Raw genomic sequence first — 17,980 nt, 5'->3', positions numbered from 1 at the left:
CACAGAGTGGGCACATTTGGGGCACTGTCGGGGCCTGCATTGGGCAGGACCTGGGCTGTGTGGGCAGGGTTTCCATCGCTGTGGGCGGGGTTTGTGGTCAGTGGGCGGGGTTTAAGGCACTGAGGGGCAGGGTTTAAGGCATTGTGGGCGGGGTTTAGGCTGCTGTGGGTGGGGTTTAGGGCCCAGAGGTGGGGGTTGGAATGCTGTGGGCGGGGTTTGGGGGCACAGCTAAAAGCTCCTGGTGGGGGGGTTTGCGGGCAGTGGGCGGGGTTTGTGGATGGTGGGAGGAGTTTAGGTCACTGTGGGTGGAGTTTAGGGCTCTATGGGAGGGGGTTGGGTCAATGTGGGCGGGGTTTGGGCCCCTTTGGATGGGGTTTGCGGGCAGGATTTGACCCTGTGTGGCTGGGGTCCATGTGGGTAGGGTTTATGGGGCAGTGGGAGGGGTTTAGGCCCCTGTGGGTGGGGTTTAGGGCCAGGGGCCGCAGTTTATGTCCCTGTGGGTGGGATTTGGTATTGGTGGAGGGGCTGTGGGCGGTGGGGGGGGTTTACTCCTTGTGAGTGGGGTTTGGGGGGCAGCAGGAGGGGCTTAGGTCCTTGTGGGTGAGGCTTGTGAGTGGTAGGTGTGGTTTGGGTCGCGGTGGGCGGAGTTTATGGGCCGGGGGCGGGGTTTGGTTCGCTGTGGGTGAGGGTTGGTTGTCTGTGAGCCAGGTTTGAGGTCGGGGGCTAGGGATTGGGGCTCTGTGGGCGGAGTTTAAGGCCCAGGGGTGGGGGTTGGTTGTCTATGGGCAGGGTTTGAGGTCTGAGGGTTAGGGATTGGGGCTCTGTGGGTGGGGTCGGGGTCTAGGGGCGGGGGTTGCATGGCTGTAGGCGGGGTTTGGGTGGCCGTGGGCAGGGTTTGAGGTCCGGGGGTTAGAGATTGGGGCTCTGTGGGTGGGGTTGGGGTCCGGGGGCGGGGGCTGGGTGGCTGTGGGCGGGGTTTGAGGTGCGGGGGTTAGGGATTGGGGCTCTGTGGGCGGGGTTGGGGTCCGGGGGCGGGGGTTGGGTGGCTGTGGGCGGGGTTTGAGGTCCGGGGGTTAGGGATTGGGGCCCTGTGGGCGGGGTTGGGGTCCGGGGGCGGGGGCTGGGTGGCTGTGGGCGGGGTTTGAGGTCCGGGGGTTAGGGATTGGGGCTCTGTGGGCGGGGTTGGGGTCCGGGGGCGGGGGCTGGGTGGCTGTGGGCGGGGTTTGAGGTGCGGGGGTTAGGGATTGGGGCTCTGTGGGCGGGGTTGGGGTCCGGGGGCGGGGGTTGAGTGGCTGTGGGCGGGGTTTGAGGTGCGGGGGTTAGGGATTGGGGCTCTGTGGGCGGGGTTGGGGTCCGGGGGCGGGGGCTGGGTGGCTGTGGGCGGGGTTTGAGGTCCGGGGGTTAGGGATTGGGGCTCTGTGGGCGGGGTTGGGGTCCGGGGGCGGGCGTTGGTTGGCTGCGGGCGGGGCTGGAGGGGCGGTGGGCGTGTCCGGGGGCGGAGCCGCCGCTTGCGCTGCGTCGGGCGGCGGCGGCGGGAAGATGGCGGCGGGAGAGGGGGGCCTGCGGCGGGGGCGGGCGGTGAGCGGGGGACGGCGACGACCGGGAACGGGAGGAAGAAATCGCAACCGGGGCTGGGAAATGTCCAGGAAAGGGGGACCAGGGGAAGCCGGGAGAGGGGAAGGGGCAAACCGGGACCGGAACCCGGACAACCGCGAATAGGGAACGGGGGTGGGAAACCGGGAGCGGGAATTTGGGGGGAGGGGGAGGGAGTGAGGGGAAATCGGCACCGGGACCCCGGGAATGGGACCCCGGAGATGGGGAAATGGGCTCTGACCCTGGGAACCGGCGGGGAAACCTGAACTGGGAAGGGGAATCGGGAGGGGAAGGAAGGAGGACACCGGAACCGGGACACCGGCAACGGGACCTGGGGCGCAGGAAATTGGCACCGGGAAGGGGGGACCAGGACTTGGAGACCGAGGGGAAGCGGACCCGGGGGTGGGGGGAAGCCGGGGAGGGGCTGTGGGGGGGGGACCCTGAGGAGGCTGCAACCGGGGGCTCCGTTCCCGGTTGTACCGGGCCCCGGGGTGTCCTCATGGAGGGGGCGGGGAGGGAGGTGGTGATGCCGGGCGGGGCGGCCCCGGGGGGATCCCGGTTTAGTGGGGGGGGAAGGAGTTTGGCCTGACCTGGAGCAGGGGACACCGGGAGGGCATCGCGGCGGGGGGAGCACCGAGGGGCAGCGGGAGGGCATCGCAGAGGGGGACACCGAGGGGCACCGGGAGGGACAACCGGAGGGCACCGCTTGGAGGCGGGGGGGCGGGCAGCGGGTATGGCACCGGGGGAGGGATACCGAGGGGCTCCGGGAGGGCATCGCCGGGGGGGCACCGAGGAGCACCGGGAGGGACAAGCAGAGGGCACCGCTTTGGGGGGGAATGGAGCAGGGGGCATGGCACCGGGGGAAGGGGTACCGAGAGGCACGGAGGGGGTCCTGAGGGCCACTGGGAGGGCACCGGGTGGGCACCGGAGTGGTGCAGCCCCGTGCCCAGTGCCAATCCCCTCCTCCCCATTCCCCTTCTCCAGGCCCGGTGCTGACCGGACAGGACCTGCCGTGACCTTGACCCCGGGTAGGTGGCGCTGTGGGTAAGGGGGGGTCCCGGTGGCACCGGGGTGGGCACCAGAGTGGGCACCGGGGAGTGGGGAGTGTCAGTGGGGGGACAGGGGAGAGGGATGGCGCCCACCAGGCATGGAGAGTCACAGAAATGGACCCCCTGGGATCAGTGGCACCACTCTGTCCAGTGCCACCCACTCTGTCCAGTGCCACCCACTCTGCCCAGTGTCATCCCCTGCCCAGTGCCACCCACTCTATTCAGTACCTGCCTAGTGCCACCCACTCTGTCCAGTGCCACCCATTCTGCCCAGTGCCCAGTGTCATCCCCTGCCCAGTGCCACCCATTCTGCCCAGTGCCACCCATTCTGCCCAGTGCCCAGTGTCATCCCCTGCCCAGTGCCACCCACTCTATTCAGTACCTGCCCAGTGCCACCCATTCTGCCCAGTGCCACCCATTCTGCCCAGTGCCCAGTGTCATCCCCTGCCCAGTGCCACCCACTCTATTCAGTACCTGCCCAGTGCCACCCATTCTGCCCAGTGCCACCCATTCTGCCCAGTGCCCAGTGTCATCCCCTGCCCAGTGCCACCCACTCTATTCAGTACCTGCCTAGTGCCACCCACTGCTCAGTGCCACCCACTGTCCAGTGCCACCCATTCTGCCCAGTGCCACCCACTCTATTCAGTATCTGCCTAGTGCTACCCACTCTGCCCAGTGCCACCCATTCTGCCCAGTGCCCAGTGTCATCCCCTGCCCAGTGCCACCCACTGTCCAGTGCCACCCATTCTGCCCAGTGCCACCCATTCTGCCCAGTGCCCAGTGTCATCCCCTGCCCAGTGCCACCCACTATGTCCAGTGCCACCCTAGTGCCCAGTGTCACCCTAGTGCCACCCACTCTGCCTTGTGCCACCCACTCTGTCCAGTGCCACTCCAGTGCCCAGTATCACCTCCTGCCCAGTGCCACCCACTCTGCCCAGTGCCACCCCCATGCCCGGTGTCACCCCAGTGCACAGTGCCACCCCATGCCCAGTGCCACCCCCACACCCCGTGCTACCTGGCCCTCCTGGTGCCATCCCAGTGCCACTCCCCCCACCCAGTGCCAGCCTCATGGTCACTGTTCCTGCTGTCCCTCCAATGCTTGGTGCCACCTCAGTGCCAACCCCTGTATGTGTCTGGTGCCACCTCTGTGCCATCTCCTATGTCTGGTGCCAGCTCTCTGCCTGCTGTCACTCCCCTGCCCAATGCCACCCTCTGCCTGGTGCCACCCACTCCCAGGAGCCCCTTGACCTGTGCCAGTCTCTTGTCAGGTCCTGGCACCGGGCATGAGGGTGGCACTGGGGTGGCACTGGCCATGTGCTATGCCAGTCTGTGGCCTGGGCTGCTCCTGGTGTGTGCCACTCAGTGCCTATGGCATTGGGCACGTCCCAGGTTCACTTGAGAGCCACACCTAGGCTGGCACCGCTTGCAGCAACCTCTCAATCCCCCTGGGGCCTGTGCCAGGGGGGGTGCCACATAAGCCAGCTGCCCCCCAGTGCCATCCCTGTGCCAGGGTGACGAGGACCAGAACCCACTGCTGGGCACCCAGATCCTCAGCATGGGTGCCAGGGGCTGGTTTGCAGGGTGGCACCGGTGCCAGTGGTGATACCACTGGGCACAGCTGGGTTGCAGGGTCAAAGTGCAGAGCTGGGGGTGGTGGCAGTGCCACTCCCCCTGTGCCACTTCCTCATTCTGTGCCACTCCCCCTGTGCCACCCTGGCGGCATCCCAGTGGCCCCTGTGCTACCCCAGTGTGCCTGGTGCCACCTTGGTGGCATCCCAGGGGGCCAGGTGCCATCCCAGTGGCCTAGATGCCATTCTAGTGCCATCCTAGTGGCCTGGGTGCTAATCCTGGTGCTATCCCAGTGGCCCAGGTGCCAATCTCAGTGCCATCCTGTTGGCCCAGGTGCCATTGTAGTGCCATCCCTGTGGCCTAGGTGCCAGCCTTGGAGCCATTCCAGTGGCCTAGGTGCTATGCTAGTGCCAGGGTGGCATCAGGGTGACCAGGGCCAGCAGCCTCCACTGGGCAACCAGGTCCCAACCATGGGTGCCAGGGGCTGGCTTGCAGGGTGGCACCGGTGCCAATGGTGGTGCCACTGGCCACAGCTGGGTTTCAGGGTCAAAGTGCAGAGCTGGGGATGGTGGCAGGGCCACTCCCCCTGTGCCACTCCCCCTGTGCCACCCTGGTGGCATCCCAGTGGCCCCTGTGTCACCCCAGTATGCCTGGTGCCACCTTGGAGCTATCCTAGTGGCCCCAGTGCCAACCTTGGAGCCATCCCAGTGGGTCAGGTGCCATTCTAGTGCCACCTCAGTGAGCCAGGTGCCACGCTGATGCCATCCCACTGTCCAAGGTGCCAACCTGGTGCCATCCCAATGTGTCATGAGCCAACATAGCACCATCCCAGTGGCCCAGGTGCCATCCTGGTGCCACCTTGGTGCCACTTCAGTGTGTCAGGTGCCATCCTGATGCCATTCTGGTACCACCTCAGTGTCCCTGGTGCCATCCCATTGTCTCAGGTGCCACCCTTGTACCATCTCAATGTCCCAGGTGCCACCCTTGTGCCACCCAACCTCTGAGCCCCACCTTGTCCCCACAGCATGGAGAGAAGGTCCCCAGGGTGCCACCCATGCCCGTGAGCCTGCCCAGGTGCCAGCAGCTGCACAGAGGATGAGTTGGTTGACCAAGCTGCACCCACGGGCGGGTGGGCACCGTGCCCCCCGCGGTGCCAGCCTGCAGAGCCCAATCACTGCTGACCCCGAGACCTGCCTGATGGTCTTCAAGAACCACTGGGCACAGGTGGGGCATGGGCACAGGTGGGAGATGGGCACAGGTGGGGCATGGGCACGGGTGGGAGGTGGGTACAAGTGGGACATGGGCACAGGTGGGGCATGGGCACATGGTGGTGCTGGAGGCCATGGAAGGGTGGGGGTGGTTGAGGCCATGGAGCTGGTGGAGGTGATGGAAGGTTGGAGCTGGTGGAGGGTTGGAGATGAGATCGAGCTAGAGATGATGGAGGGTTAGAGATGATGGAGAGCTGTAGGTGATGGAGGGTTGGAGATGATGGAGGGTTGGAGATGTTGGAGAGCTATAGGTGATGGAGGGTTGGAGATGATGGAGATGGTGGAGGGCTGAAGATGATGGAGAGTTAGAGATGATGAAGGGCTGGAGATTAAGAGTTGGAGAAGATGGAGAGCTGGAGATGAAGAGCTGGAGATGCTGAAGGGCTGGGGATGATGGAGAGTTACAGATGCTGAAGGGCTGGGGATGATGGAGAGTTACAGATGCTGAAGGGCTGGAGATGAAGAGCTGGAGATGCTGAAGGGTTGGGGATGATGGAGAGTTAGAGATGATGAAGGGCTGGAGATGAAGAGCTGGAAATGCTGAAGAGCTGGGGATGATGAAGAGTTAGGGATGCTGAAGGGCTGGGGATGATGGAGAGTTAGAGATGCTGAAGGGCTGGAGATGAAGAGATGGAGAAGATGAGGGGCTGGGGATGATGGAGAGTTAGAGATGATGAAGGGCTGGAGATGAAGAGGTGGAGAAGATGAGGGGCTGGAGATGAAGAGCTGGAGATGCTGAAGGGCTGGGGATGATGGAGAGTTAGAGATGCTGAAGGGCTGGAGATGAAGAAGAGTTAGAGATGCTGAAGGGCTGGAGATGAAGAGCTGGAGATGCTGAAGAGCTGGGGATGATGGAGAGTTAGAGATGATGAAGGGCTGGAGATGAAGAGGTGGAGATGCTGAAGGGCTGGAGATGAAGAGGTGGAGATGCTCAAGGGCTGGGGATGATGGAGAGTTAGAGATGCTGAAGGGCTGGAGATGAGCTGGAGATGCTGAAGAGCTGGAGATGATGAAGAGTTAGAGATGCTGAAGGGCTGGAGATGAAGAGCTGGAGATGCTGAAGGGCTGGGGATGATGGAGAGTTAGAGATGCTGAAGGGCTGGAGATGAAGAGCTGGAGATGCTGAAGGGCTGGGGATGATGGAGAGTTAGAGATGATGAAGGGCTGGGGATGAAGAGCTGGAGATGCTGAAGGGCTGGGGATGATGGAGAGTTAGAGATGCTGAAGGGCTGGAGATGAAGAGCTGGAGATGCTGAAGGGCTGGGGATGATGGAGAGTTAGAGATGCTGAAGGGCTGGAGATGAAGAGCTGGAGATGCTGAAGGGCTGGGGATGATGGAGGGTTGGACACGATGGAGGGTGGGAGAAGATGAAGAGTTGGAGATAATGGAGGGTTGAAGATGATGGAGAGTTTTAGGTGCTGGAGGCGACGGAGGCCTGGACGTCCTTGAGGCCTCCTGCTGGCTCGGGCCCGGTGCTGAGCGCCGGCAGGGCGCCACCGCCTTCTCCCCGCCGCAGGTGCTGCGCGTCCTGGAGCGCGGCGGCTGCCGGGCGGCGCCCGACGACCTGAGCGCGGTGAGGAACAACACCTACCAGATGTTCAACCTCCTGGCCCAGGACAGGCCACCCCGAGGGGCAGAGGACACCTCCCCGGGCCCCATCTTGGCCTTCGTGGCCTCGGAGAACCTCCTGGAGAGGTTGCTGCACTGGCACCTGCAAGGGGACTTCCCGGAGGAGAGGAAGGTGGAGCAGCTGAAGCTCTACGAGATGCTCCTCAGCCAGGCCCACCAAGGCCTCCTGGGCCACAAGGCTGTCCTCAGCCCCCTCCTGAGGCTCCTCAGCCTCTGCTCCCAGCCCACCTCGGCCTCCCTGGAGAACAGCCTGGTCCTGCTCCTCAACCAGCTCTGCGTCAACGTGGCCAAGGAGCCTTCCATCCTGGAGCTCTTCTTCCACAGCCAGGCCGACCAAGGCCCCGCCAACCTCATCATCTTCTCCCTCCTCATCCCCTTCATCCACCACGAGGGGGTCCTGGGGCAGCAGGCCAGGGATGCTCTGCTCCTCATCATGGCCATGTCCGCCGGCAACCAGGCCGTGGCCAAGTCCATCACCGACAACTCCTACTTCTGCCCGGTGAGGATGGAGGAGGAGGAGGATGGACGGGCCTGGGGCGGCACATGCAGGGGCTTGGGAGGTCCTGGAGGGGTGGAGGTGGTGGTGGAGAAGGGGGAGGAGGGGTGGAGGTGGTGGTGGAGAAGGGGAGGGGTGGAGGTGGTGGAGAAGGTGGAGGCTTGCAGGTCATGGAGGGTTGGAGATGGTGGTGGAGGGTTGGAGGTGGAGGAGAAAGTGGAGGGTTGGAGGTGGTGGTGGAGAAGGTGGAGGGTTGGAGGTCATGGAGGGTTGGAGGTGGTGGTGGAGAAGGTGGAGGGTTGGAGGTCATGGAGGGTTGGAGGTGGTGGTGGAGAAGGTGGAGGGTTGGAGGTCATGGAGGGTTGGAGGTGGTGGTGGAGAAGGTGGAGGGTTGGAGGTCATGGAGGGTTGGAGGTGGTGGTGGAGAAGGTGGAAGGTTGGAGGTCATGGAGGATTGGAGGTGGAGGAGAAAGTGGAGGGTTGGAAGTGGTGGTGGAGAAGGAGAAGGGTTGGAGGTAGTGGAGATGGTAGAGGGCTGGACATCATGGACGGCTTGGAGGTGAGGGAGATGATGGAGAGTTGTAGATCATGGTGAACTTGGAGGTGCTGGAGGCTTGGAGCTGGTGGAGGGCTTGGAAGTGGAGGACCTGCCCAGGCAGCTGCTAGGCCTCCAGGCATCTCCCCCAGCTTCGTTCTCCTGCCTCTGGCCCCCACCTGCTTTGGTGGCTGCTGCCTGAGCAGCTCTGGGGGGGTGGCTTTGGTGGTTGGAGGAGGTCCCTGGCTGGAGAAGGTCCATGGCTTGGTTGCTCACCCTGGCAGGTGCTGGCCACGGGGCTCAGTGCCCTCTACTCCTCACTGCCACGCAAGCTGGAGGCCCGGGGGGACGATTGGCACTGCCTGCGGCGCGAGGACTGGTTGGGGGTCTCCTCCTTGGTCCTCTTCATGAACTCCCTGGACTTCTGCAATGCTGTCATCCAGGTGAGGACCACCAGCACCAACAACCACCTCAGGCCTGGAGCTGGGAGGCAGTGGAGGCGGGGAGGTGGTGGAGGGCTTGAAGATGGTGGAGAAGAGGGAGGGTTGGAAGTCATGGAGGGTTTGGAGATGATGGAGGAGATGGAGGTTTGGAGATGGTGAAGAAGGAGGAGGGTTGGAGATAATGGAGGGCGTGGAGGTGATGGAGGAGGTGGAGGGTTGGGGATGGTGGAGAAGGAGGAGGGTTAGAGATCATGAAGGGCCTGGAGGTGATGGAGATAGTAGAGAATGTGGAGGGTTGGAGAGCATGGAGGGCTTGGAGATGATGGAGGGGAGAGTTGGAGATGGTGGAGAAGGAGGAGTTGGAGATGGTGGAGGAGGTGGAGGGTTGGAGATGGTAGAGGGCCTGGAGATGATGGAGATGGTGGAGAAGGTGGAGGGTGCTGAGCTGCAGGAATGGTCCTCTGCAGGTTGCCCACCCGCTGGTGCAGAAGCAGCTGGTGGATTACGTCCACAATGGCTTCCTGGTGCCTGTCATGGGACCTGCCCTGCACAAGGTGAGAGGGGCAGGGGCTGGAGATGGTGGAGGTGGAGGGATGGAGGTGGTGGAGATGATGGAGGTGGTGGAGGAATGGAGGTGGAGGTGGTGGAGGGAAGGAGGTGGTGGAGATGATGGAGGTGGAGGGAAGGAGGTGGTGGAGATGATGGAGGGAAGGAGGTGATGGAGGGAAGGAGGTGGTGGAGATGATGGAGGTGGAGGGAAGGACGTGGTGGAGATTATGGAGGTGGAGGGAAGGACGTGGTGGAGATGATGGAGGGAAGGAGGTGATGGAGGGAAGGACGTGGTGGAGATGATGGAGGGAAGGAGGTGATGGAGGGAAGGAGGTGGTGGAGATGATGGAGGTGGAGGGAGGGAGGGGGTGGAGATGATGGAGGGAAGGAGGTGGTGGAGATGGTGGTGGTGGAGAGTAGATGATGGAGAGTGGGAGATGATGGAGGGTTGGAGCTGATGAAGAGCTGGAGCTGCGGCAGGGTTGGCTCTGGTGGGGAGGAGCCAGCTCTCCGTGCAGTCTGGCGGGGAGGAGCCGTCTCTGCCCGGGGGCACGTGGCTCTGGTGGCCCCGCTGGGGCCGCGCCATCCCCTGGGGTGTGTGCCCTGCCCCCTGCAGACGTCCCTGGAGGAGCTGGTGGCCAGCACAGCCTACCTGGAGCTGTTCCTGCGCAGCGTCTCGGAGCCGGCCCTGCTCAAGACCTTCCTGCGCTTCCTGCTGCTGCACCGCCACGACGGAGCCACCATCCTCGACACCCTGGTCACTCGCATCGGCAGCTCCTCCCGGGTCAGCACCCGTCCCCCTGCCGCCCACCGTGCCCCTCGGCCGCCCCAGGGTGCCCCTCGGCCGCCCACGCTGCCCTTCGGCCACCCACGCTGCCGTTCAGCCACCCACGCTGCCCCTTGCCCACCCACGCTGCCCCTCAGCTGCCCCAAGGTGCCCCTCGGCCACCCACGCTGCCGTTCAGCCACCCACGCTGCCCCTTGCCCACCCACACTGCCCCTCAGCTGCCCCACGCTGCCCCTTGCCCACCCACACTGCCCCTCAGCTGCCCCAAGGTGCCCCTCGGCCGCCCACGCTGCCCTTCGGCCACCCACGCTGCCCCTTGCCCACCCACGCTGCCCCTCAGCTGCCCCAAGGTGCCCCTTGCCCACCCACACTGCCCCTCAGCTGCCCCTAGGTGCCCCTCGGCCGCCCACGCTGCCCTTTGGCCACCCACGCTGCCGTTCAGCTGCCCCAAGGTGCCCCTCGGCCACCCACACTGCCGTTCAGCCACCCACGCTGCCCCTCAGCTGCCCCAAGGTGCCCCTCGGCCACCCACGCTGCCCCTTGCCCACCCACACTGCCCCTCAGCTGCCCCAAGGTGCCCCTCGGCCACCCACACTGCCCCTCAGCTGCCCCAAGGTGCCCCTCGGCCACCCACGCTGCCGTTCAGCCACCCACGCTGCCCCTTGCCCACCCACACTGCCGTTCAGCCGCCCCACGCTGCCCCTTGCCCACCCACGCTGCCCCTCAGCTGCCCCAAGGTGCCCCTCGGCCACCCACACTGCCCCTCAGCTGCCCCAAGGTGCCCCTTGGCCACCCACACTGCCCCTCAGCTGCCCCAAGGTGCCCCTTGCCCACCCACGCTGCCCCTCGGCCACCCATGCTGCCCTTCGGCCATCCACACTGCCCCTTGCCCACCCAAGCTGCCCCTTGCCCACCCACACTACCCCTCAATGTCTAGATGGTGCCCTTCAACCTCTAGATGGTGCCCCCGTGGTGCCCCTCAGCCTCTAGGTGGTGTCCCATGGTGCCACTCACTCACCAAAGGTTTCCATCACCCACCCATGGTGCCCCTCATCCACCCACGGTGCCCTTTGCCCACCCACAGTGTTCTCAGGCACCCCAAGGTGCTCCTCGGCCACCCCATGGTACGCCTTGCCCGCCCCTGGTGCTTCTCAGCCACCCCAGGGTGCCCCTCAGCCACCCATGGTGCCTCTTGCCCACCCAAGGTGCCCTATGCCGACCCATGGTGCTCCTCAATGTCTAGATGGTGCCCCCATGGTGCCCCTCACCCACCCAAGGTGCCTCTCAGCCACTTATGGTGTCCCTTGCCTACCCACAGTGCCCCTCAACCACCCCAGGTTGCCCCTCAACCACCCATGGAGTCATGGTGCCCCTCAACCACCCAGGGTGCCCCAGGGTGCCCTTCGACCACCCCATGGTGCCCCTCAACCACCCATGGAGTCATGGTGCCCCTCAACCACCCAGGGTGCCCCAGGGTGCCCTTCGACCACCCCATGGTGCCCCTCAACCACCCATGGAGTCATGGTGCCCCTCAACCACCCAGGGTGCCCCAGGGTGCCCTTCGACCACCCCAGGTTGCCCCTCAACCACCCATGGAGTCATGGTGCCCCTCAACCACCCAGGGTGCCCCAGGGTGCCCTTCGACCACCCCATGGTGCCCCTCAACCACCCCAGGTTGCCCCTCAGCCACCCCACGGTGCCCCTTCTCAACCACCCATGGTGTGTCTGGTGGGTGCCCCCTAACATGCCAGCTGTGCCCCCAGCTCTGTATGGTGTCCCTGGGGCTCTTCAGGACCCTGCTCAGCCTCAACTGCGAGGACGTCATGCTGCAGCTGGTGCTCAGGTAGTGCCACCCTGCCCCCTGCCCCCCTGCCTGTGCCTCCTTCCTGCGTGCCAGTGCCCCCTGCCTGCGTGCCAGTGCCCCCTGCCTGCGTGCCAGTGCCCTGCCTGTATCCCTGTGCCCTTCCCTTGTGCCAGTGCCCTCCTGTGTGCCAGTTCCCTGCCAGTGTGCCCAGTGCCCTGCCTCTGTGCCAGTGCCCCCTACCTGTATCCCTGTGCCCCCTACCTATGTGCCAGTGCCCTGCCAGTGTGCCCAGTGCCCTCTTTGTGCCCAGGTACCTGCTGCCCTGCAGCCACCTGATGCTGAGCCAGCGCCGAGCCGTGCGGGACCTGGACATCTACGGGAGGGCAGCTGCCAAGTTCCTCTCCCTCACCCCCCGCTGCTGCCACCCTCCTGGGCACCTCTCAGGGCACCCCCCGGAGTGCCAGGACCGCCTGGCAGCCTGGCACAAGGGTAGGGCATCGGGCAAGGCCGGGGGGAGGGGTGGGGAGCTGGCACTGGAGCATGGTGGGAGGGCATGGTGGTGCCACCTGGCTTGAGGTGGTCATCAGGGTGATGCCAGGTGGCACTGGGGTGGGCACTATGGTGTGGTGCCAAAGTAGGGCACTCAGGGGGTCACCAGGGTGGTGCCAAGTGGCCAGGGGAGGGCACTGGGAGGTTACTGGGGTGGGCATTGTGGTGTGGTGCCAGGGTATGGCACTCAGGGGGTCACCAGGTTGGTGCCAGGTGGTTAGGGTAGGGACCTTGGGGGTTACTGGGGTGGGCACCATGGTCTGGTGCCAGGATAGGGCACTTGGGGGGTTACTAGGGTGGGCACTGTGGTGATGCCACTTGGTCTGGTGCCAGGGTATGGCACTAAGTGAGTCACCAGGGTGATGTCAAATGGCCAGGGGAGGGCACCAAGGTTTATGGGGTGGGCACTGGGTGGGGGTCACTGTGATGATACCAGGTGGCTTGATGCCAGGGTATGGCACTGGGTGGGGGTCACTGTGATGATGCCAGGTGGCTTGATGCCAGGGTATGGCACTGGGTGGGGGTCACTGTGATGATGCCAGGTGGCTTGATGCCAAGGTATGGCACTGGGTGGGGGTCACTGTGATGATGCCAGGTGGCTTGATGCCAAGGTATGGCACTGGGTGGGGGTCACCAGGGTGATGCCAGGTGGCACCACGGAGGTGCCTCAGGGAATGCCTGCTCTGATGCCACCTCCCCCTCCCTCCCCACTAGGTGCCAGCAGCCCCACGTTGGACCCTTCCTCCTCCAGCACCACCACCACCTCCTCTTCCTCCTCCACCTCCTCCTCCTCCTCAGTGCCTCCAGCAGCTGCCAAACCTTCCACCCCCTCTCGCCTCTCCTTCTTCAGCCGCCAGGCCCCCGAGGCCGCCGCCACCGCCGCGTCCCCAAGGTCCCCTGGCACCCCTGGGGGCAGCCCTTGGCACCACCCCGGTGGGCACTGGGAGGAAAACCCTTGGGAACTGGAAGGGAACTACCTGGAGTACCTGCGGGACGCTCGCCGGAGCGTGGAGCGCTGCGCCTGGGCCTGCCGCGTCTGGTCCGCCCCCTACGACGGGGAGGAGCCCACCCCCGGCGCCCACTTTGGTGCCAACCCTCTGGGTGCCACCCCTGGCAACCCTCTGGACCCCCCTAACCCAGGCCCCCAGACCCCCAGGACTAAGAAACGAGGCTTGCCCGAGGAAAGCTCCGGCCAAGGGAGCCCCCCGAGGGGGGAAGGCAAAGTGGAGCCTCAAGAGGTGGTGGCCAACGGGGTGGTGACCTCCACCTCTTCTTCCTCCTCTTCTTCTTCCTCCTCCTCTTCCTCCTCTTCTTCCTCCTCTTCTTCCTCCTCCTCCGGGGCTTGGCCTCAGGAGGATGTGGCGGTGAAGAAGGTTCGGAGGTGCCCTCAGAGGGGGCAGGAAGGGGAAGGGGAAGGAGGGGTGGGGGTCCCGGCCCAGAATGGGACCCCTGGAGGCGAAGGCAAAGCCAAGTGGGAGGCTCTGCCCTCGGTGGAGTGCTTGCTGGAGGAGATGTTGGCCCAGGCCCCGGCGGAGGCCAACGGCACCGGGGTCACCATCGAGGCCTTCACCCAGGAGCTGAAGGAGATCGAGGCCGAGATGAAGAACGGTGCCGGTGGTCCTGGTGGTGCCGCTGGTGAGGAGGGAGTCCCAGTAGCCCCCCTCCGGGAGCTCCCTGAGCACCACCCCCACCTGTCCCGGGAGGAGGAGGAGGCCTTCGCCAGCTTCGCCGCCGCTCCCGAGGGGGAGGCGCTGGGGAGGGCACCGCCCAGGCCGCCAGAGCCCCTGGCACAGCTGCTGGGCAGCCCCCCCAGGCCGGTGGGGACACCACCCAGCCAGCCCTTCACAGGTGGGAGAGGGGGGAGGGGCGGAGGTGGGAGCACAGGGTGGGGAGGGGAGCATGGGGCTGAGGTAGAACTATGGGGTTGAGGTTGCACCATTGGATCGAGGTGGGACCATGGGGTTGAGGTGGGACCGTGGGGTTGAGGTGGGACCATTGGGTTGATTTGGAATCATGGGGTCAAGGTGGGACCATGGGGTTGAGGTGGGACCTCATGGGGTCGAGGTGGGACCGTGGGGTTGAGGTGGGACCATTGGGTTCATTTGGAATCATGGGGTCAAGGTGGGACCATGGGGTCGAGGTGGGACCGTGGGGTTGAGGTAGGACCGTGGGGTTGAGGTGGGACCATTGGGTTCATTTGGAATCATGGGGTCAAGGTGGGACCATGGGGTTGAGGTGGGACCATGGGGTTGAGGTTGCACCATTGGGTCGAGGTGGGACCGTGGGGTTGAGGTGGGACCATTGGGTTGATTTGGAATCATGGGGTCAAGGTGGGACCATGGGGTTGAGGTGGGACCATTGGGTTGAGATGGAATCATGGGTTCAAGGTGAGACCATGGGGTCGAAGTGGGACCATTGGGTTGAGGTGGGACCATGGGGTTGATTTGGAATCATGGGGTTGAGGTTGGGCTGGGTGGGGCCGTGGTGGGCAGGGCTGGGTGCTGTTGGTCACACAGCGCCCCCTGCAGGCCCCTTCGTGTCGGTGCTGTTCGGCAAGCTGGAGAACATGCCCCACAACTCGCTCTATGTCAACTGCCTGCTCACTGGCCTGGTGGCCCAGCTGGCCTCCTACCCACAGCCCCTGCTCCGCTCCTTCCTCCTCAACACCAACATGGTCTTCCAGCCCAGCATCAAGTCCCTGCTCCAGGTAACCCCCACCAACATCCACCCTGGGGTCACCACAACCCAGCCCAGAACCATCACCCAACCCAGGACACCCATCCTGCCACCACAACCCAACCTGGGGCCACCACAACCCAGCCTGGGGCCACCAACATCCACGCTGGGGTCACCACAATCTGCCCTTGGATCCACCAACATCCATCCCGGGACCATCATCACTCAACCTGAGACCTTCACCCACCCCAGAACCTTCACCCACCCCAGAACCTTCACCCTGAGACCTTCACCCACCCCAAGGCCTTCACCCACCCCAGGACCTTCACCCTGAGACCTTCACCCACCCCAAGGCCTTCACCCACCCCAGAACCTTCACCCACCCCAGAACCTTCACTCTGAGACCTTCACCCACCCCAAGGCCTTCACCCTCTGACCCCCACCTCTTGGTGAGTCCCATCCCCACATCTCCTCTGTCCCCTCCCAGGTGCTGGGCTCAGTGAAGGCCAAGCTGGAGACCTTTGCAGCCACCCAGGAGGACTTCCCGGGGCTGCTCCTCAGAGCCAGACGCTTCCTGGTGGCCAGGGGCAGGCTGGAGGGGGGAGAAGGCCCCAGCGGGGGAGGCAGCCTGAGGAGGGAGACCCCTGGTGAGGAGGGGCTTAGGGGGCTTGGGGGAGGGAGGTTTAAGGGGAGCTGGGGGGGTTGGAGAAAGGAGTTGGGGGGCTGGGGGGTTGGAAAGAGGATTGGGAGGTACAGGGGGGCTGGGAAGGAGGCGTTTGGGGGGTTGGAAAGAAGAAAGAGGATTGGGGGGAAACAGGAGGGCTGGGAGGGAGGAGTTGATGGGCTGGGGGCGGGGAGGGGGTGGAATAACCTCCCAACACAACCCCGCCTGTCGTGACATAAGGCCCCATCACATAACCCCCATCAGGACATGACCCCTGTCACGACACAACGCCCCACATCATGACATTAGCCCCCCTAGCATGCCATAACGCCCCCATCAAAACCCCCCTCTTGCGACATGAGCCCCACATTGCGACATAACCCCTTCCCCTATCACAACATAAGTCCCCATCGTGACATAACCCCCACACTGCGACATAAGCCCCCTATGCCAACACAACCCCTTCCCCTATCATGACATAAATCTCCCATTATGACACAACCCCTTCCCCTATCATGATATTACCCTCCCCTCTTGACACAGCCCCTTCCCCTACCACGACATAACCCCATCCCATCATGACACAACCCCTTCCCCTATCGTGACATAACCCTCCTGTCATGACACAACCCCTTCCCCTATCGCGACATAATCCCATCCCATCATGACACAACCCCTTCCCCTATCGTGACATAACCCTCCTGTCATGACACAACCCCTTCCCCTATCATGACATAATCCCATCCCACCATGACACAACCCCTTCCCCTATCGCGACATAACCCTCCTGTCATGACACAACCCCTTCCCCTATCGCGACATAACCTTCCTGTCATGACACGACCCCTTCCCCTATCACGACATAGCCCTCCCACCATGACACAACCCCTTCCCCTATCGCGACATAACCCTCCTGTCATGACACGACCCCTTCCCCTATCATGACATAATCCCATCCCACCATGACACAACCCCTTCCCCTATCGCGACATAACCCTCCTGTCATGACACAGTCCCTTTCTCTATCGCGATATAACCCCTTCCCCTGTCGTGACATAACCTCCCCGCCGGCTCCCCCGCAGGCCGCAGCCGGAAGCCCTCCCTGGGGGAGCTGCTGCTGCGCCACGCTCACAGCCCCACCCGCGCCCGCCAGGCCGCCCAGCTGGCCCTGCAGCACGCCCGGGGGGCTGCCAGCCCCTCCCCCACGGCCACCCCCCCCGCGGGCACCCCCGGGGGGAACCCCGAGGAGGCCGGGGGGGGCCCGGGGGAGGGGCCCGGGGCCGCCCCCCGGGTGAAGAACGCAGTCTACTGCGCCGTCATCTTCAGCGAGTTCCTCAAGGAGCTGGCGGCCATCGCCCAGGCCCACGCCGTGGCCTCCCCCTTCCTCACCGAGACCCCCCCCGAGGAGTGACCCCCACCCCCCATCGAAATCATCCCTCCCCTCCCCCCCTCGCCTTGGGACCTTTTTAATTTATTGGGGGAGCTGTAGCTCGGGGAATGACCCAGGCAGGACCTTGGGAGGGGGTGGGGGGAGGGGGTATCCTTAAAGAGGGGGGTGGGGGGAGGGGGTGGGGGTTAAGGGGGTGGGGGGGGTGGGCTGGTTCTGCCCCTCCCTCCCCCCCTTTGTTTTTTTGCCCCCCTCCCCCCAGTTTCCCCACCACCACCACCTCATGCAAGGGGAGGGGGCTCTTGGTGAGGTGGATCTCGCGGGGAGGCCTGCATGAGGATGGAGATGAGGAGGAGGAGAATGAAGAGGAGGATGAAGAGGAGGAGGGGCCACCAGTGGTCCCTGGTCTGTAAAAAACCCTTTGGGAATAAATGCTTTGGTCAAGAGGCATCACCCGAGGTTTCATAGGAGGGCTTGTGCCTGATCTTTGGGGTCCACCTTGGGGTTACCTCCACCCCTTGGGAGCCTCCCCATGGCTTGGGGTCACCTCTACACCTTGGGGTCATCTCCACAGCTTAGGGACTTCCCCATAGCTTGGGGTCATCTCCCCATCTTGGGGCCACCTCCCCATGGCTTGGAGCCCTCTCCACACCATGGAGTCATCTCCACGCTTGGCTTGGGTTCACCTCCACCCCTTGGGGACCTCCCCATGGCTTGGGGTCACCTCTACATCTTGGGGTCATCTCCACAGCTTAGGGGCTTCCCCATAGCTTGGGGTCAATCTCCACGCCTTGGGGCCACCTCCCCATGGCTTGGAGCCCTCTCCACACCATGAAGTCATCTCCACACTTGGCTTGGGTTCACCTCCACCCCTTGGGGACCTCCCCATGGCTTGGGGTCACCTCTACATCTTGGGGTCATCTCCACAGCTTAGGGGCTTCCCCATAGCTTGGGGTCAATCTCCACGCCTTGGGGCCACCT

At 64.2% G+C, this 17,980-nt stretch overlaps 1 protein-coding gene across 1 annotated transcript; it reads left to right on the top strand.

Annotated features, from left to right (window-relative positions):
* Positions 1–411: 411 nt before the first annotated feature.
* FHIP1B (FHF complex subunit HOOK interacting protein 1B) lies at positions 412–17,029 on the top strand. Its single transcript, XM_054164852.1, has 14 exons — positions 412–417; positions 1,406–1,578; positions 2,578–2,621; positions 5,236–5,435; positions 6,997–7,608; positions 8,425–8,583; positions 9,051–9,137; positions 9,749–9,916; positions 11,683–11,762; positions 12,034–12,212; positions 12,987–14,120; positions 14,801–14,979; positions 15,436–15,595; positions 16,695–17,029. Exons 1-14 carry the CDS (start codon positions 412–414, stop codon positions 17,021–17,023), a joined length of 3,510 nt encoding a protein of 1,169 aa, XP_054020827.1. The 3' UTR covers positions 17,024–17,029.
* Positions 17,030–17,980: the final 951 nt, after the last annotated feature.

The sequence above is a fragment of the Dryobates pubescens genome, chromosome 10 (assembly GCF_014839835.1).
Source record: "Dryobates pubescens isolate bDryPub1 chromosome 10, bDryPub1.pri, whole genome shotgun sequence".
NCBI lineage: Eukaryota > Metazoa > Chordata > Aves > Piciformes > Picidae > Dryobates > Dryobates pubescens.
The sequence above is the reverse complement of the archived record's forward strand: the minus strand, read 5'-3'. Positions and strand labels throughout refer to the sequence as shown.

What these genes read in the sequence shown, in the direction of transcription:
- FHIP1B (XM_054164852.1), top strand. An exon ending in TCTGCAATGCTGTCATCCAG is followed by an intron (nt 8,584 to 9,050) that starts GTGAGGACCACC and finishes GGTCCTCTGCAG; the next exon opens with GTTGCCCACCCGCTGGTGCA. An exon ending in CCTGGCAGCCTGGCACAAGG is followed by an intron (nt 12,213 to 12,986) that starts GTAGGGCATCGG and finishes CCTCCCCACTAG; the next exon opens with GTGCCAGCAGCCCCACGTTG.